The sequence below is a fragment of the Microcaecilia unicolor genome, chromosome 9, assembly GCF_901765095.1.
Source record: "Microcaecilia unicolor chromosome 9, aMicUni1.1, whole genome shotgun sequence".
Taxonomy (NCBI): domain Eukaryota; kingdom Metazoa; phylum Chordata; class Amphibia; order Gymnophiona; family Siphonopidae; genus Microcaecilia; species Microcaecilia unicolor.
In genome coordinates, this window is record NC_044039.1 from 91173229 (window position 1) to 91191522 (window position 18294).

The following is an 18294-nucleotide window of genomic DNA, read 5'->3' on the forward strand; positions in this document are numbered from 1 at the left end:
CAAATAGGAACTACATTTCTCTGTGTGCAAGTGTGAAAAAAAACAGGGCTGGATCGCCCTGTTCTAATGATTTGGGGATTAGGGGCAAGCAGTTTAAGCTTAGATGGGAGTATGAAAGTTTAAGTTGCTGCCACTGGTGCAGGTTTTGTTTAGGTGCAGCAGCCGATCAGTCAGTGACGCGCCCTAGGACTGGCCATGTGCCCCTGGAAGTGCTGGGGAGAGTGCGGGGCGTGCAGGGCCTCCAGCCCCGTGAAGTCATCCTCCTGCAGGATTGGCGCTGCTGCCAGACCTCCGTAAAGGGTGAATACGGTGTAAAAACCGGATACAGAGGGATCCTCGGGATCTGCATACTGTAAACAGCAGCGGAGCGGCCGTCAAAACAGAGACGTTTTTAAGGTCGTACGTGGATCCGGAAGATCCCGGGTATCCCGCAGATCTGGCTTTTACACCGTCCCTACCCTGCCATGATCCATCCCTCCTCCCACCTCCTAAACAGTTTTCAGCATCTCAGGTCCCTTTCTTCCACCACCCCCACATGCTTGCCATCTCCGAGTAGCTTCATGGTTAGTACAGCATCTTCAGAACGTGGGGAACTCGGTTGGATTCTGACTCTGGGCAAGTCACTTAACCCTCCATTGCCGCAGGAATATATACAATCGGCTTTGACTGTAACCACAGGAAGGCAGTATATCAAACTCTTTCCCCTTGCTTCTCAGTGTGTTCCCTTCCCTGCCCCCTACGATGCAAAAGCGGTGCCAAAAATAAACGTGGAGGAGTGTAGCACGTCCGAGAAACTGGATGATCCGGTTATTCTCCTTCGGGCTCCCGTCCAAAACATAGGAAGTTCGGACGGAGTCTCGGACAGCGCGAGATCCGACATGTAAGCACTGTGTGGGCGGGTCCGGGTGCTGAATCTTTCCTGCACTCGCAGCGCGTGCCGCGTTGTCATTTCACCAGGATGTAGTAGTGCTCGGAGAGACGTCACGTAAACAATCCAGGAGGACGGCGCGTTGCTATTTAGGCTGGAGGCGGGGCGGAAAGATTTACGAAAGCCTAACGGCTCGGAAACGAAGTACTGTAGTTCATTGATGAGCGTTATTATGTGGAAGGGGCGGACTCGGAACTGTCGCTCAGTTTCGTCCCGTTAACGCTTGGCTTGGGCTGTCTTTTGTTTAGGTGCAAGCGAGTGAGGTGGTGCTCGTTTTGTCAGAGTGCTGTATGCTGCTGTCATGGGGAGCTTTGTCAGTACTGGTCTGAAGTTGCTGGGCACTGGTTTCGGGTTCCTAGCCGCTGCTTCTGGCTACGTGGCAGATGGCTTTACCCACCTGGGTGTCTTGTGTGACTCGGTGATGAGAGCAGATCCTACAGATAAAGCCAAAGGGCACTTGGCCTGTGTGGTTTTGGCCCGAGGAGGAAGTAAAGGCATCCCACAAAAAAATATTAAGTCGCTGGCTGGGAAACCACTTATCCACTGGGTGCTGATTGCTGCCATCGAGTCGGGCGCCTTTGACAGGTTCGTAGTAGCGGCTTGAGGTCTATGGATTGAACGTAGGGTTCGGAGCTCAAAGAGATTCATTGAAATCTAGTAACTAGCTTTCTGTCCTGTCGAAATAACGCACGAGAAGCATTTTTCAATGTATAGTTTAACAATATGTTTTTAAAAGTAAAGTCGCGGGATATTTTTGCAGAACATAAGTAGAACAGAATTGGTCAAAGGGCTAAGTAGCTTGGAGTGGGTGGGGTGAAGAATTTGGGTCAAAAACAGAGGTTGGTTGTTCTTTTCTGGGCTCCACGTCCAAAAGATGTTCTGGTACCTCTGTTTCATAGAGTGGGATGTGCACTGGCTAGCCATGGGTGGGTGCTCAGTTAGTGTGGATGGTGGGGATCCCCCCCCCCCCCCAAGCTTTGTCAGCTAAAGGCCTCCTCCTGGTTGGATCACTTGCAACCTAGGCCACCAATGGTAGTGTACCCAAGTAGCTGCCCCCTTGCCCCCCCCTCCCCAAGCGTGCTCAGTTTTTGCATAATGAAACTGAGTTGGCAGGCAGGTAGTGGCTATGGGACACTGCTGCCAGCTGCCCAGGTTGAAAGTGTGCCACCTGGGAGGAGGTCTTCAACTGGCAGGGCTTGGGGAGGGATGGAGGGGTAGAGAGTGGCTGGATAGCTCTTGGGGAGAGACAGGGAAGGGCAGAGATATTGGACACCTTGGGGGTGGAAGGTAGGAAATGACAGGGATGCTTATGGAGGAGGTAGGGAAGGGAAGAGATCATGGGGAGTGGAGGGTATTTTTATTCAGGTATTTTTATTTCTAGTTTTGGGCTCACCCACTCTGGACTGAGGCCCACCCTAAATCAATCCTCTGGCTACACCAGTGCTGGGGGAGATGGCAGAAGCAAAGCAGTAAGTAAAGAATATTTGGAAACTGTAGCAGGTTGGGTAGATTTGATGGCTCGTCTTCTGTGTTCAGTATACTATTAAACACAGCTTTCTTATCAGAAATGATATGCATGAAACCAGAGTGCTTAACAACATATTGTATGCAAATACAGTGAAGCTTTTATAGTCCACTTCAGACAACAGGAAGTAGTGTTACTACTATTTGGGTTTCTGCCAGGTACTTGTGACCAGGATTGGTCACTGTTGGAAGCAGGATACATGACTGGATGGACCATTGGTCTCACCCAATGTGGCCTGACCCAGTATGGCTATTCTTACACAGTAATGAGCAGCCTCGATGTGTGCCAGTTGTAGAAACAGGATTAGAATTCCTGATTCCTGTCTCCATACTTTGTTTACATGTTTGCTCTTCCTGTTCTAGAGCTGATTGAGGTCTACAACATCCTGAGTAGTGTAGAACAAGTAGAAGTAAATCAAAATTTTTTTACTCGTTCCAAAAGTACAAAGACTAGGGGATACTTGAAGTTACATGGAAATACTTTTAAAACAAATAGGAGGAAATATTTTGTCACTCAACAAATAGTTAAGCTCTGAAACTCTTTGCCGGAGGATGTAGTAACAGCAGTTAGCATATCTGGGTTTTTAAAAGTTTGGACAAGTTCCTGGAGGAAAAGTCCATAGTCTGCTATTGAGACAGACATGGAGAAGCAACTGGATTTTTGCCAGGTACTTGTGTCCTGGCTTGGCCACTGTTGGAAACAGGATACTGGGCTAGATGGAGCATTGGTCTGACCCAGTATGGCTACTCTTATGTTCTTAACAATGGAATTGTGATGATAATGCACTGTGCATGCTACACTTCTTGAATGCAGTACAGTGTATAATGCCTTATAGGGAGAGGCAGTGCAGAAAGCTTGCAACAAGCCTGGCCGTGGAGCTGAACATGTGCATTAATGGCTGAGAAATAGACAGGTTGATCACAGATGCTAACTTGTGCAGAAGACACAGTCACAGATTGTATTACAATGTATAGTAATGAGGGCATTTATTCCATGGCAAGCAGAGAAGGGAGCAGTGGCTTTTGCTTCGTGGGCAACTCAAAGAAATTTTTTTTGCCAGGTCCAGGAGCAGCAGAGAAGGATAAGCCAAGTTTTAAAATTAATTGCCAGGTGTTTTTGTTTTCTGCAGCCAAAAAAAAGTGCCTGCAAGTTTAAAAGACTGATGGAAAGTAGCAGAGCTTGTGCACGTGTTCAAACAAAAACGAAAGTATCGGCGCACATGCTGGTACCTATCCTTCGCATAAATATCAGACTTGTAAAATATTTATGTGCTGAAAATTTTTGCAAGGCTAGTTTATACACATAAGAACAGACCCTAATGTATGCAGACCTGCGTCTGACAGGCTCCCCCAAATTTCCACGCAAGTTCTGCATGCACAAAATTTGCAGAGACTTAGTTTTCTTATGCCATAATCCTGCTAAGTAGAAGCCACCATCTGCGTGCGGTCTACCTACCGTTTTCTGCATCAGCCCCAGGATTTGGCAAGAGAATGTAGTCAGAAAGAGCAACTTATGTTTAGGGCAGGAGGCTCGAGCAGTGTGCTTGTGCAGCTACAAAGAGGAAAACACAGGTGTGAAATGACACTAAGGGCCCCTTTTACCAAGCTGCGGCAAAAGGGGGGCCTATGCTGGTGTCGGCTTGTGTTTTTGACACACATCGAAGCCCCCTTTTACCACAGTGGGTAAAAGGTAGGTCTTTCTTTTTTTTTTTTTTTTAAGGACATGGCCAGGTGGCAAGTGAAGCGCTTGCCACGCGGCCATTTCAGGGGGGAGCCTTACCGCCACCCATTGAGATGGCAGTAGGGGCTCCCGCACTAACCCAGCGGTAACTGGGCAGCGAGTGACGCTGCCTGATTACCGCCAGGTACACACCAGCGCTACAAAAATAAAAATATTTTTGTAGCAACAGATATGATGTGCGTTGGGGGTGGGAACTACCATTGGGCTGCTGCGGTAGCCCGACAGTACTTTTTAGTGAGTGGTAAGCCTGTGTTGGGCTTACCGCTGCTTCCATATCATCAAGCTGATCAATCCATAGACTGGTGGGTTGTGTCCATCTACCAGCAGGTGGAGATAGAGAGCAAACTTTTGCCTCCCTATATGTGGTCATGTGCTGCCGGAAACTCCTCAGTATGTTCTCTATCTCAGCAGGTGGTGGTCACACACAGCAGCAGCTCTGGCTAGGCCTCCAAGCCTAATTTTTAGGTTTTGTTGAGTGCCTGGGGTTGAGGGCTCTTTTGAGCAAGTGCAAACCTGGTGGTGCCAGGTCCCTCCTTTTCTCCCCCCTCCCGCTGGCTCCGTTAAAAAAAAAAAAAAAATTTTTGAACGTCCTTAAAGGCGTTTATTTCGACGTTTATTTAAGCGTCTATTGCAGCTACTCACTGGGACACCAGGAGGCTCATTTTCAAAGCACTTAGCCTCCCAAAGTTCCATAGAAACCTATGGAACTTAGCCTCCCAAAGTGCTTTGAAAATATGCCTCCAGGTCGTTACAACTCGGAGCGGACAGCAGGTAATTTTTACCTTTTTATAGCGGGCAGGGGGTTCCCCGATTCTTCTCCTCGTGGCATATGGCGTCGGAGGGCGAGGGCGCAAAGGGTCGCTCCCCGGGTCGCTTGAGCGCTTCTAGAGGGGATGCGGGGGTCTTCAAGCCTGATTCGCCCTTGTTGGGTGACAGTTTCGTGACCGATGAATGTCCCGGTCCTTCCTCCGGCGTGGCGGTTTTTCCCGCCATAAACGCCCATCCCCCGCTCCTCGCCTCCGCCATCTTGGCCGGCCACGCGGCTCGGACGGCTTCTTCTTGGGCCGCCCTTGAGGTTGGAGACATTAATGCCATGAACGCCCTTAATTTGGGCGACGGCACAGAAGCGGCTAAAGTTAAGAGCCGTTCTTCCCGCGCGGCTCCTTCGCGGAGTTTCGCGCCGGACGCCATTTTGGATGCGCAGCATGTCTCTCCCCCGCTATTGCGAGCGCCGGTTGAGGGTGCGTCTAGGGCTGTTGCCTAGACTGCGGAAGTGCACAGTCTGGGGGGTTTCTCCCCCGAGTTTGTTTTGCTGCTGCATCAGGCCTTCCTCATGCACAACGCTGCCCCTGCTCCCTCGTCTGGTAAAGAGGTTGAGGTTCCCAGAGGTAAACGCCCTCGGGTTGATTCCCAGGCCTTGGAGGAATTTGTCTCCTCCGATGTAGATGAGGGCAGCGTGTCTGAGGTCTCCCAACGGTCCTTTGCGGATTCCTTGGAGGAGACGGATCCCCGCTCGGTTGGAGCGGATGACCCCTCTGCAGCGCGGCTTTTTAGCCCAGAGGATTTGCCCAACCTGTTGTTACAGGCCATGGACACTTTGAAGATTTCCTCTCCGGAGGACGTCTCTCCCTCAGCCCCTGTTGGCTCTGCCATTATGCTGGGGACGAAGCGCCCGCCTAGAACCTTCCACGTGCATGATGCCATGCACACCTTAATTTCGGCTCAATGGGATGTCCCAGAAGCGAGCCTTAAAGTGGCTAGGGCTATGTCCCGCCTCTATCCTTTGGCTGTGAGTGAACGTGAGGCCTATCTGTGGCCTACCGTGGATTCTTTAATCACTGCGGTGACTAAGAAAACGGCGTTGCCGGTGGAAGGTGGCACGGCCCTAAAGGACGCCCAAGACAGAAGATTGGAGGCGGCCTTAAGGTCGTCCTTTGAGGCGGCTGCTTCAAGTTTGCAGGCCTCAGTTTGCGGCTCCTATGTGGCCAGGGCGTGCCTGACTATGGTGCAGCGGGCTTCCCCCTCGGATCATTCCTTGAGGGCTGATTGGCCGGCCCTGGAATCGGGCTTAGCCTATTTGGCAGACTTGCTGTATGATGTCTTGAGGGCCTCAGCGAAAGGCATGGCTCAGACAATCTCTGCGCGGCGGTGGCTTTGGCTGAAACATTGGTCTGCTGACCACGCCTCTAAATCCTGCCTGGCTAGGTTGCCTTTTAAAGGCAAGCTGCTCTTTGGGGTCGAGCTGGACAAAATCGTGACCGATCTCGGCACGTCTAAGGGCAAGAAATTACCAGAGGTCAGGGCTCGGGCTAGTACTCGTCCCGGTACCTCCAGAGGACGGTTGCAGGAAGCCCGTCGGTACCGCCCGGGCAAGTCGGGTTCCTCTGCCCCCTCTTCCTTCAAGAGGAATTTCTCCCCCAAGCAGCATTCCTTTCGCAGAGACCGCCGTCCCGGAGGTGCTCCCTCCGGTCCTCCCCCAGGGTCTCGTACCCAATGACGGGGTCTTGGTCCACGCCCCAGTGCAGATTGGAGGACGGCTGTCCTCGTTTCTGGGCGAGTGGACCACAATAACTTCAGACACGTGGGTGCTGGAAGTCATCAGAGACGGCTACAAACTAGAGTTCTGCCGACCCTTAAAAGACGGGTTTGTACTCTCTCCCTGCAAGTCTCCGGTCAAAGCTGTGGCAGTGCAGCAGACCTTGGACAATCTGATCCGCCTGGGCGCGGTCGTTCCGGTGCCAGAAAGTCAGCTTGGCAAGGGACGTTACTCCATTTACTTTGTGGTACCAAAGAAAGGAGGTTCTGTCCGGCCTATCCTCGACCTCAAAGGGGTCAATCGGGCCTTGAAAGTGCGGCACTTTCGCATGGAGACTCTCCGCTCTGTTATAGCGGCAGTGAAGGCAGGAGAGTTCCTGGCATCCTTGGACATCAAGGAAGCGTACCTGCATATTCCCATCTGGCCTCCTCATCAACGCTTTCTGCGTTTTGCAGTCCTGGGACGACACTTCCAGTTCAGAGCCCTCCCTTTCGGGTTGGCTACTGCTCCGCGGACCTTTTCCAAAGTAATGGTGGTCATCGCGGCCTTCCTACGAAAGGAAGGGGTACAAGTCCATCCTTATCTGGATGACTGGTTGATCCGAGCCCCCTCTTATGCAGAGTGCGGCAAAGCTGTGGACCGGGTAGTTGCTCTTTTGAGCTCCCTGGGATGGATCATCAACTGGGAGAAGAGCCAGCTGCGCCCGACTCAGTCCCTGGAGTACCTGGGAGTTCGATTCGACACCCAAGTGGGCAGAGTGTTCCTGCCAGACAATCGGATTGTCAAACTTCAGGCTCAGGTGGACCAGTTCCTAGTAGCCTCTCCCCTTTGGGCTTGGGACTATGTGCAGCTGTTGGGCTCTATGACGGCCACGATGGAAGTTGTGCCCTGGGCCAGGGCTCATATGAGACCACTTCAACACTCTTTGCTGCAGCGCTGGACTCCGATGTCGGAGGATTATGCTGTGCGCCTTCCCTTGGACCCAGCAGTGCGCAAGGCGCTGAGCTGGTGGATGCAGACAGACAAGTTGTCTGCGGGAATGCCTCTGGTGACCCCAGAGTGGATTGTCGTCACGACGGACGCCTCGTTGTCGGGCTGGGGAGCCCACTGCTTGGGAAGGACAGCGCAGGGGCTCTGGTCTCCTGCAGAGGCAAAGTGGTCTATCAACCTCCTGGAACTCAGAGCCATTCGGTTGGCGCTTTTGGAGTTCATCCCGGTACTGGTGTTGAAGCCTGTACGGGTTCTGTCGGACAATGCCACGGCTGTGGCCTATGTCAACCGCCAGGGAGGTACCAAGAGCGCCCCTCTAGCCAAGGAGGCTATGAATCTTTGCCAGTGGGCGGAAGTGAACCTGGAGCAGCTTTCAGCGGCCCACATTGCCGGAGTCATGAATGTCAAGGCGGACTTTCTCAGTCGCCATACCTTGGAGCCCGGAGAGTGGCAGCTATCTGCTCAGGCGTTCTTGGACATCACGAAGCGCTGGGGCCAGCCGAGCCTAGATCTGATGGCGTCATCGGCCAATTGCCAAGTGCCGCGCTTTTTCAGCAGAGGATGGGACCCTCGATCCCTGGGAGTAGATGCTCTTCTCCAACAGTGGCCGACACAAGAGCTTCTCTATGTGTTCCCGCCCTGGCCCATGTTGGGCAGGGTGCTAGACCGGGTGGCAAAGCATCCCGGCAGGGTAATCCTGGTGGGTCCGGATTGGCCCAGGCGTCCCTGGTATGCGGACTTGATCAGGCTCTCAGTCGACGATCCTCTGCGGCTGCCAGTGGAGCAGGGCCTGTTACATCAGGGTCCCGTGGTGATGGAGGATCCCTCCCCCTTTGGTCTTACGGCCTGGCTATTGAGCGGCAGCGTCTGAGGAAGAAGGGCTTCTCAGACAAGGTCATCGCCACTATGCTGAGAGCGAGGAAGCGCTCTACTTCTACTGCTTACGCCAGGGTTTGGCGTATCTTTGCAGCGTGGTGTGAAGCAGGCTCACTTTCTCCCTTCACTGCTCCAATTTCTTCAGTGTTGGCGTTCCTGCAAGAAGGTCTGGAGAAAGGCCTGTCGCTCAGTTCCCTTAAAGTCCAGGTAGCGGCTCTGGCTTGCTTCAGGGGCCGCCTGAAGGGTGCTTCCCTGGCTTCGCAGCCAGATGTGGTGCGCTTTCTCAAGGGAGTTAATCACCTGCGCCCTCCTCTGCACTCAGTGGTGCCTGCGTGGAATCTCAACCTGGTACTAAGAGCATTGCAGAAGCTGCCTTTTGAACCCTTGTCGAGGGCATCTCTGAAAGACCTGACGTTGAAAGCAGTCTTTTTGGTGGCTATCACTTCAGCCAGAAGAGTTTCCGAGCTCCAGGCGCTCTCATGTCGAGAGCCTTTTCTGCAGTTCACTGAGGCAGGAGTGACTATTCGCACAGTGCCTTCCTTCCTGCCCAAGATTGTTTCTCGATTCCATGTGAATCAGCAGCTCTGTCTCCCTTCCTTTCGTAGGGAGGACTACCCAGAGGAGTACTCTGCTCTTAAATATCTGGATGTGAGACGAGTCATCATCAGATACTTGGAAGTGACCAATGATTTCCGGAAATCGGATCATCTGTTTGTCCTGTTTGCAGGTCCTCGTAAGGGTCTGCAGGCTGCTAAGCCTACAGTGACAAGATGGGTCAAGGAAGCCATTGCAGCGGCTTATGTGGCCGCGGGGAAGGTGCCGCCTATCCAGCTGAAGGCTCACTCCACGAGAGCTCAGGCGGCCTCGATGGCAGAGGCCGGATCCGTCTCCTTGGAAGAGATATGCAAGGCGGCAACTTGGGCTTCGGCTCATACATTCTCCAAGCATTACCGTTTGACTGTGGCTGCACGGGCGGAGGCCCGGTTTGGAGCTTCAGTGTTGAGGTCAGGGATTTCAATGTCCCGCCCTGGGTGAGTACTGCTTCGGTACATCCCACCAGTCTATGGATTGATCAGCTTGATGATATGGAAGGTAAAATTATGTATAATCATACCTGATAATTTTCTTTCCATTAATCATAGCTGATCAATCCATAGCCCCTCCCAGATATCTGTACTGTTTTTATTCTGGTTGCATTTCAGGTTCAAGTTTAGTCTTCAGTTACTTCAGAAAGACTTCGTGTTCAAGTTTTTTCACTTGGATTCTTCAAGAGTTAAGACGAGTTCGTGTTACAGTGAGCTGCTGCATTCCTCTCCCCTCCGTTTTACGGGGCTGGATTGAGACTTAAAATTCTGCCGGCACTCCCTCCCGCTTCGTGCGGCTGTAGGGCAGCTTTGTACCCCTCCCGCTTCGGCGGTGTTAGGGTCAGTCAGCTCCTCCCGCGGTTGCGGTTGCAGGATAAGCCAGATCCCCCCGCATCGGCGGGTGTGGTGTCCCTCCCCCGCTCCGCGGGGATGAGCTGGACGGATTCCCCTCCCCCACTTGTGTGGGGATGAGCTGGGTTAATTCCCCTCCCCCGTTTCGGCGGTGGTGAGCTGGGCAGAGTGTCCCTTCGTGGGTGTAATTCTCTAAGTGCTGAGTCCTGCGGATGGAGCTTTGATATCGACATACTGATTGCTCTTTTGAGCTCCCTGGGGTGGATCATCAACTGGGAGAAAAGCCAGCTGCGCCCGACTCAGTCCCTGGAGTATCTGGGAGTTCGTTTCGACACCCAAGTGGGCAGAGTGTTCCTGCCGGACAATTGGATTGTCAAACTTCAGGCTCAGGTGGACCAGTTCCTAGTAGCCTCTCCGCTTCGGGCTTGGGACTATGTGCAGCTGTTGGGCTCTTTGACGGCCACGATGGAAGTAGTGCCCTGGGCCAGGGCTCATATGAGACCACTACAACACTCTCTGCTGCAGCGCTGGACTCTGGTGTCGGAGGATTATGCTGTGTGCGCCTTCCCTTGGACCCAGCAAGTGTGCAAGGCGCTGAGCTGGTGGCTGAAGACAGACAAGTTGTCTGCAGGGATGCCTCTTGTGACCCCGGAGTGGATTGTCGTCACGACGGACGCCTCTTTGACGGGCTGGGGAGCCCACTGCTTGGGAAGGACAGCGCAGGGGCTCTGGTCTCCTGCAGAGGCAAAGTGGTCTATCAACCTCCTGGAACTCAGAGCCATTCGGTTGGCGCTTTTGGAGTTCCTCCCGGTACTGGCGTTGAAGCCAGTATGTGTCCTGTCGGACAACGCCACGGCTGTGGCCTATGTCAACCGCCAGGGAGGTACCAAGAGCGCCCCTCTAGCCAAGGAAACCATGAATCTATGCCAGTGGGCGGAAGCGAACCTGGAACAGCTGTCAGCGGCCCACATTGCCGGAGTCATGAATGTCAAGGCGGACTTTCTCAGTCGCACATGACCACATATAGGGAGGCAAAAGTTTGCTCTCTATCTCCACCTGCTGGTAGATGGACACAACCCACCAGTCTATGGATTGATCAGCTATGATTAATGGAAAGAAAATTATCAGGTATGATTATACATAATTTTACCTTTGCAAAAGGGTCCATAAGTACCATGATGATGTAAATCAGTGGTAATTTATTCGTCTTCCAATATATACAAGTCTTGCAGTTCAAATATTAGAAATAGATTGGTGCCATCTAGTCTAGCAGATAAATCAAAAGTTAATGTTAATCACTTGGGTCATCAACCCTGCGGCACATGTTCTGTATGTAAACATTCCCTGCAGTTAACCAGTTACATACACTCAGGTAATGGTAAGTATAATTTGAACTTTTCTAGCTCTTGTGTATCCAGCTATGTGGTGTACATTATTATTTGCCCATGTGATATGCTGTATATAGGCAAGACCAAGCGCCTGCTTAAAACAAGAATAATAGAGCATTGTAGTTGTGCATCATGGTTAGTTAAAACAGCACCTTTCGTAGAACATTGGATTCAATATCAACACACCCTTGAAGATACTAAGTTCTTCGTCATCAAAAAGATTACACCAAAATGGCGGGGTGGTGATCTGGACCTTTGCTGCGTCTGGAACAGCAAATGATCTATGAATTGAATTCAGTTCATCTATATGGACGTAACCGTAAACTTGAAATGTCAGTATTTCTCTAAAATGCTTATCATACAAAAATATGTTTGTTAACGTTAACAGTATTTGGTTTATATATTAACCATTTTGAATTGTGCATTATATCAGCAGAGTTAATAATTCTTCCCTCCTCTCAGCCACTGCATTCTCCTTCATATAGTCCAAATAGCATGCATTTCCTTCCATGATTTGTGCATGGTATTAGTACAGCTGTACATTCCTTTAGCCTCTCATTTAGTCGATTTCCACTTTATAGAAATATGAGGCATATAATATATACATATTCAGATTTTTTTATTTGTTCATAGTAATTTAAGTATAGTACACATTGTTTTAAAAATCGTTCAAACTAGTTAAGTTATACTATCTCTTTATGTATAAAGGAGAGACTTGCGGACCTGAACATGTATACCCTGGAGGAAAGGAGAAACAGGGGTGATATAATACAGATGTTCAAATATTTGAAAGGTATTAATCCACAAACGAACCTTTTCCGGAGATGGGAGGGCAGTAGAACGAGAGGACATGATATGAGAGTGAAGGGGGGCAGACTCAAGAAAAATGTCAGGAAGTATTTTTTCACGGAGAGAGTGGTAGATACTTGGAATGCCCTCCCGCGGGAGGTGGTAGAGATGAAAACGGTAGCGGAATTCAAGCATGCGTGGGATAAACATAAAGGAATCCTGTGCAGAAGGAATGGATCCTCAGAAGCTTAGCCGAGATTGGGAGGCGAGGGTGGTGATTGGGTGGTGGGGCTAGTTCTGGGCAAGACTTCTACGGTCTGTGTCCTGAAAATGGCAGATACAAATCAAAGTAAGGTATACACAAGAAGTAGCACATAAGAGTTTATCTTGTTGGGCAGACTAGATGGACCGTGCAGGTCTTTTTCTGCCGTCATCTGCTATGTTACTATGCTGGGTTCCGTTATTAATATATTTTTTAGGACTTCCGGTGACGTCATGAGCTAGGAAGCAACGCGCTCCCGAGGCTCCGAGACCCCGTCTCCGCTAAAGATTAAATATTGCACGTTAAGCCTCTGCGATCTGTTTCCAGTATATGGAAAAATACCTTAAATCGCCGGTCGCTGCAATGGCGCAAAAAACCACGAAGAAAGATAAGAATAAAGTGAGTAGCGGAGAGACCAAGCTGGCTGAAGAGATAATGGCGCCAGGGCCCTCATTTACAGACTCCCAATTATCGCAACTAACACAAGCGATCGAGAGGGCCTGGGAACCGAAGTGGATAGCGCTGAATAATAAACTGGAAACCTACCAAACAGCCCTGGATGGGTTGGGGATCCGGGTGAGTGATCTGGAGACCAGGGTTTCGGCGGTTGAGGACGACTCCCGTACATATGGCCCAGATATTGCAAGTTTACGCCAACAACTGGAGGAGCAGAGGAGCTTAATAGATGACCACGAAAATCGAGCGCGCAGGAACAATATACGCATTGTGGGCCTGGATGAGGCATTACCTGAGCGCAATCTTGAAACGTGGTTAGAAACGTGGCTCTCTAAAGAACTAGCCCTAACGGACACAATGGGACCAATTGTGATAGAAAGGGCGCACCGCGTAGGCCGAAGAATGGCAGATCGAAACCGGCCACGTGTGGTCATCGCGAAGATACTAAACTACCGCCACAAGATTGAAATACTCCAAGGCTTTAAACTCAAAAGAGATACTTTACAACATAACAACAGGAATATACTGATATTTCAGGATTACTCTACCATTGTGCAAGAAAAACGGAAACAATTCCATGTTATATGTGCGTCTTTGGCACAGAAGAAAATCCGTTTTAGACTGCAATACCCAGCCCAGTTATCAATTTTTGTGCAAGACAAATGGCAAGCATTTCTTAAAGTGGCAGATGCCAAAAAGTACTTAATAGAGAACAAGGTACTGGACGCTATTTGATCTGGACTTGACTGAAAGCCAAAGGAACGCCTTGCGGAGGTGGGGCGTGTAAGTTATGTATGAGTAAATATGTATAACAACCTGTGGAGTGCGGGGTCTTGAGCAGTTACTGGGGTCACAGTTTCATCACCTGGTTTGACTAGGGGGATGGAAAGGGGTGAATGCACAGATGGGAAGTTAAAGGGATGGGAGGGGGGAGGGGAGAGGGAGGAAAGGGGGAAGCCTGACGTATATGATACCTGCTGGGGCCTTGTTAATAGTACAATATATGGAATACCTATGAGGGAGACAAGTAGAGACTCAAAAAGTAATGGTTCTATAAATATGCAAGACAAGTCCAAAACTAGAAGATTAGAGATAATCTACAGACATGCCACTTAGAGTGATAACATGGAATGTAGGGGGTATTACATCCCCTATAAAACGGAATAAAATTTTGACAGCCCTTAAAAGACACCGAGCTGATATTGCCTGCCTGCAGGAAACACGCCTTAGTGATGAGGAACACAAAAAATTACAGAGATCGTGGGTGGGAGAATGCTATGCGGTGGCTGCTAAGGGAAGGAAGGGAGGAGTAGCAGTACTTTTTCGAAAAGGATTAGCGTGCAAGGTATCTGTGGAGGAGAAAGGGAAGCAGGGTAGATCCATTATATTACGGGTATGGGTACAAGGTATGGAATTTTTACTGGTAGGAATATATGGCCCAAATGAGCATGATAGAGAATTTTTTCGGGATTTGGGGAGTAGATGTCTTCAGTACAAAATAGAGAAGATTTTAGCTCTTGGGGATTTCAATTTAATTTTAGACCCAACAGACGACACCTCCAACCCGACTTCCCTGCACTACTCTGGGCAAAGAGCTAAGGAACTGCCAATGTTTATAAAAACTTTGAATTTAGTAGATGTGTGGCGGGTGCTACATCCTGGTGAGCGAGATTATACACATAGATCTAGGGCCCATGGTACCTTAGCGAGATTAGATTATATACTTATAGAGAGGTCTATGTTCTCCCAGGTGAGGGCAGCTTGTATAGGGCCGGAGGAGATATCAGACCATGCCCTGGTGTGGATAGACTTAGAGGCACCTGGAGATGGTGATGGGGGGGCAGGGTGGAGATATCCAGCGTATCTCCATAATGATCCCCACTTTCAGGAATACCTGGCAAAAAGATGGGAGGAATACGCAACACATAATGGGGTACATGCACTGACAGACCCGATTTTGTACTGGTCTGCATCAAAGGCAGTTCTTAGGGGGGATATCATTGCTTATTGTAATCTAAGAAAGAAACGCCGAGCTGCAACCATACTCCAGTTGGAGAAGCAACTGGCTAGAGCAAAGCGTACTCATATGCATAGACCCACGCCGCATAACTTAGAGAACCTGAAAGTGGTGCAGACTACTTTGAACACCTTACTTCACGGAAATGAGACTAAATCAGCGATATATTATAAATACAAGCTGCAGCGATTTGGGAATAGGACAGGGCGTTTATTGACTAGGGTAATAAAGAACTGGGGGGGACCCCGGGTGGTGGCTGCTCTACAGGACGCGGGAGGCAGGCTTACAGTAAAACAAAAAGAAATAGGGAAAATTTTTACTAGATATTATGCCTCGCTCTACTCGTCTGAGACACCCCCAAAAGACAGTTTAATACAAGACTACCTAACCAAGGCGGGTCTTTCCACACTGTCACCTGAAGAAGTGGCCGTTCTTAACGCTCCGCTGAATTTAAATGAGCTGCAACAGGCAATTAAGGGATTAAAGCAGCGCTCTGCACCAGGCCCTGATGGTTTCACAGGGGAGTATTATAAAACATTGCCCCAGGAGGCACAGGTGGCATTGCTGGAATATTATGAAGAAGTGATAGAAAAAGGGGTGTTTCCGGCATATGCAAACTCGGCTTTAATCACGTTGATACCTAAACCAGGGAAACTATTGAATAGAGCGGAGGATTTTAGACCAATATCATTAATAAACGTTGATACGAAAATGCTGGCAGGGATACTTACCAAAAGATTAGCACAGTATTTACCAAAACTGATTAATACAGAACAAGTTGGATTTGTGAGAAATAGGCAGGCAACACATAATGTTAGACGTTTATTGTTGGCAATGTCGAGTTGCCAAGATAGGAAGGAACCAGCAGTAGTCGTGAGTATGGATGCCGAAAAGGCGTTCGACAGGGTGGGATGGGGATACTTATTTCAAACTATGAACACGATGGGGATACAGGGTTGGTTCATGCAGGCAGTTAAAACACTTTACAGTAAACCAGGGGCAAGTGTACTTGTAAATGGGATAAGGGGAGAAGAATTTGAGATCATGAAGGGAACAAGGCAGGGATGTCCCCTATCCCCAGCCTTATTTGTAATATTCCTGGAGCCACTGTTGCGTACATTAATGAGACAAGGAAGTATAGCAGGGGTGTCGGTGGCGGGCCAGACTGTAAAGGTGTTGGCCTTTGCTGACGACTTATTGTTAACAATAACGGATCCGCCTAGCTCCATGGCAGCATTGTTAAAAGAAATAGAGAAATTTGGCCGGCTTTCGGGCTTTAAGTTAAATTTATCTAAGTCGTACGCTCTGGAGGTGGTACAGGGAGAACACCAGGGATGGAAAAACAAATTTCCTCTCATGTGGGAAAAGAATTTCATTAAATATTTAGGAGTGCGCATCCCTGCAGACCTGGCCCAATTATACGAACTAAACTTGCAAAAACTGCTTAGTGAAACTAAACTGAAGTTACAAGCTTGGAGCGCACTCCCCGTGTCCTTACTGGGGAGGATTGCATTGTTTAATATGAGTGTTGCCCCACGATGGACATATATATTTCAAACAGTTCCATTATACCTGAAGGGGAGGGATGAGCGGCTCCTGAACCAACATATACAAAAGTTCCTTTGGAAAGGAAAAAAAGCTCGCCTCCCCATTTCATCCTTAAGTATACCAGTGGAATATGGGGGGCTGGGACTCCTAAACATACGATTTTTGACTATTGCTAGTGGCATGAGGCAAATAAATGACTGGTATAGGCATACGAGTGACTATACTAATGCGGCTATGGAGCTGGGCTTAACCCCGGAAACTCATTTTAGTTGTTATTTACATAGTACTGGTGCACACATGCCAAATACTCTGAAACATTCTGGAATTATGAACGCTGCTAAAGCAGTGTGGGGATGGGTGTGCCGTTTACACCATTTTTCGACAAAAATAACACCGTATTTGACTATATGTGATAATCCCGCCTTTGTTCCAGGACAATTATACACTGTTTTTCACAGATGGAAAGACAAAGGCATTATCTATCTGCTCCAAGTGGTGACTAGAGAAGGCAAAATCAAGACATTCTCTGACCTACAAGAAGAATATGCTCTGCCAGACAAGGATTACTTTTATTACGGGCAATTAAAGCATTATATATCATCTTTACCATGGACATCATTGACAGAAGATGTACAAGAGGAGCTATCAGCGGCTTTTTCGCTGGAGTCTCAACAGAGGGTGCCTATGTCATATCACCATAGACATATAAGAGACACGGCCCCTGAACTGGAATACCACAGACTGGCACAACAGTGGTCAGCAGATTTGCAAGAAGGGATTACAACACAACAGTTGAAAACACATATCCTACAGATAAGACGAGTCACAAATTTAGCGGCACACTGGGAGTTACAATATAAGATGGCCTTGCGGCTGCACATCCCACCGAAGAGAGCATTTTATATGGGGTTGTCTCCCTGGGGAGAATGTCCGAAGTGTGGCGCGGAAGGAGCAACCTTGGGCCACATGTACTGGTCCTGTGTGGGTATCCAGAAGTTTTGGAAACAAATCATACTTACTGCGAATAGGATATGGGGTCAGCGGTGGCACTATGAGTTCTCTTTACTCTTTGGACAGCCCAAGCTGGGGACAAGGCCCAGAAAAGGATATACAGCATTTGTACTACGGGCAATAATTGTGGGCAAGCAGACAATATTATCTGAATGGATGTCACATAAATATCCCACATGGCAACAATGGCGGACCCGTATGATATACTTGTTGCGGATAGAGCGAATGGCTGTAAAAGACTTTGACTCAGAGACTGGGAAAAAATTTCGACAGACGTGGCATCCCTTTTGGGACACTATGACACCAGCAGCACGTAGTTATCTATTGAACTTTTGAACTAATTACATAGTAGAAACAAAAGGAAAGTAAAAGTCGGGCTGGGGCGGGAAGGGTGGGGGGTGGGAAAGTACGAAGATTTAAGATTAGAGATGGGAAAACTGTGAACTGTTCTTATAAGTTGATTGGTTTGTTATCTATGCTGTTGAAACATTGCATAGGAGAAGGGAGGGAGGTTTGGGAACAAAACATATAACCCAAGGAATGTGAACTTGTTAAGAATTGAAGTTGTATTTGAACAAATAGGTAAATATATGTGGAGGACTTTGTTGTTGAATCAAATAAAAATGATTTAAACATAATATATTTTTTAGATTCTTCCACCACTGGGGTGATGCAACGCAAGTTTTTTTACCATTTTTTAAAATTCATTTTTCATATGGCTATATTATGCATTCACACGTCAGCTGTGACTGCAACTAGAATGTCTTAATCTGACGTCCATTATAACGAAGG

General features: G+C 48.9%; 1 protein-coding gene across 1 annotated transcript in view; it reads left to right on the top strand.

The window, feature by feature from the left end:
- Positions 1–985: 985 nt before the first annotated feature.
- Positions 986–18294, top strand: part of CMAS (cytidine monophosphate N-acetylneuraminic acid synthetase) — a 114909-nt gene continuing 97600 nt past the window's right edge. Inside the window, exon 1 of the mRNA XM_030213782.1 lies at positions 986–1513. Coding sequence (XP_030069642.1) covers positions 1230–1513 — 284 coding nt within the window. The 5' untranslated portion in view covers positions 986–1229. The remainder of the gene's footprint in view (positions 1514–18294) is intronic.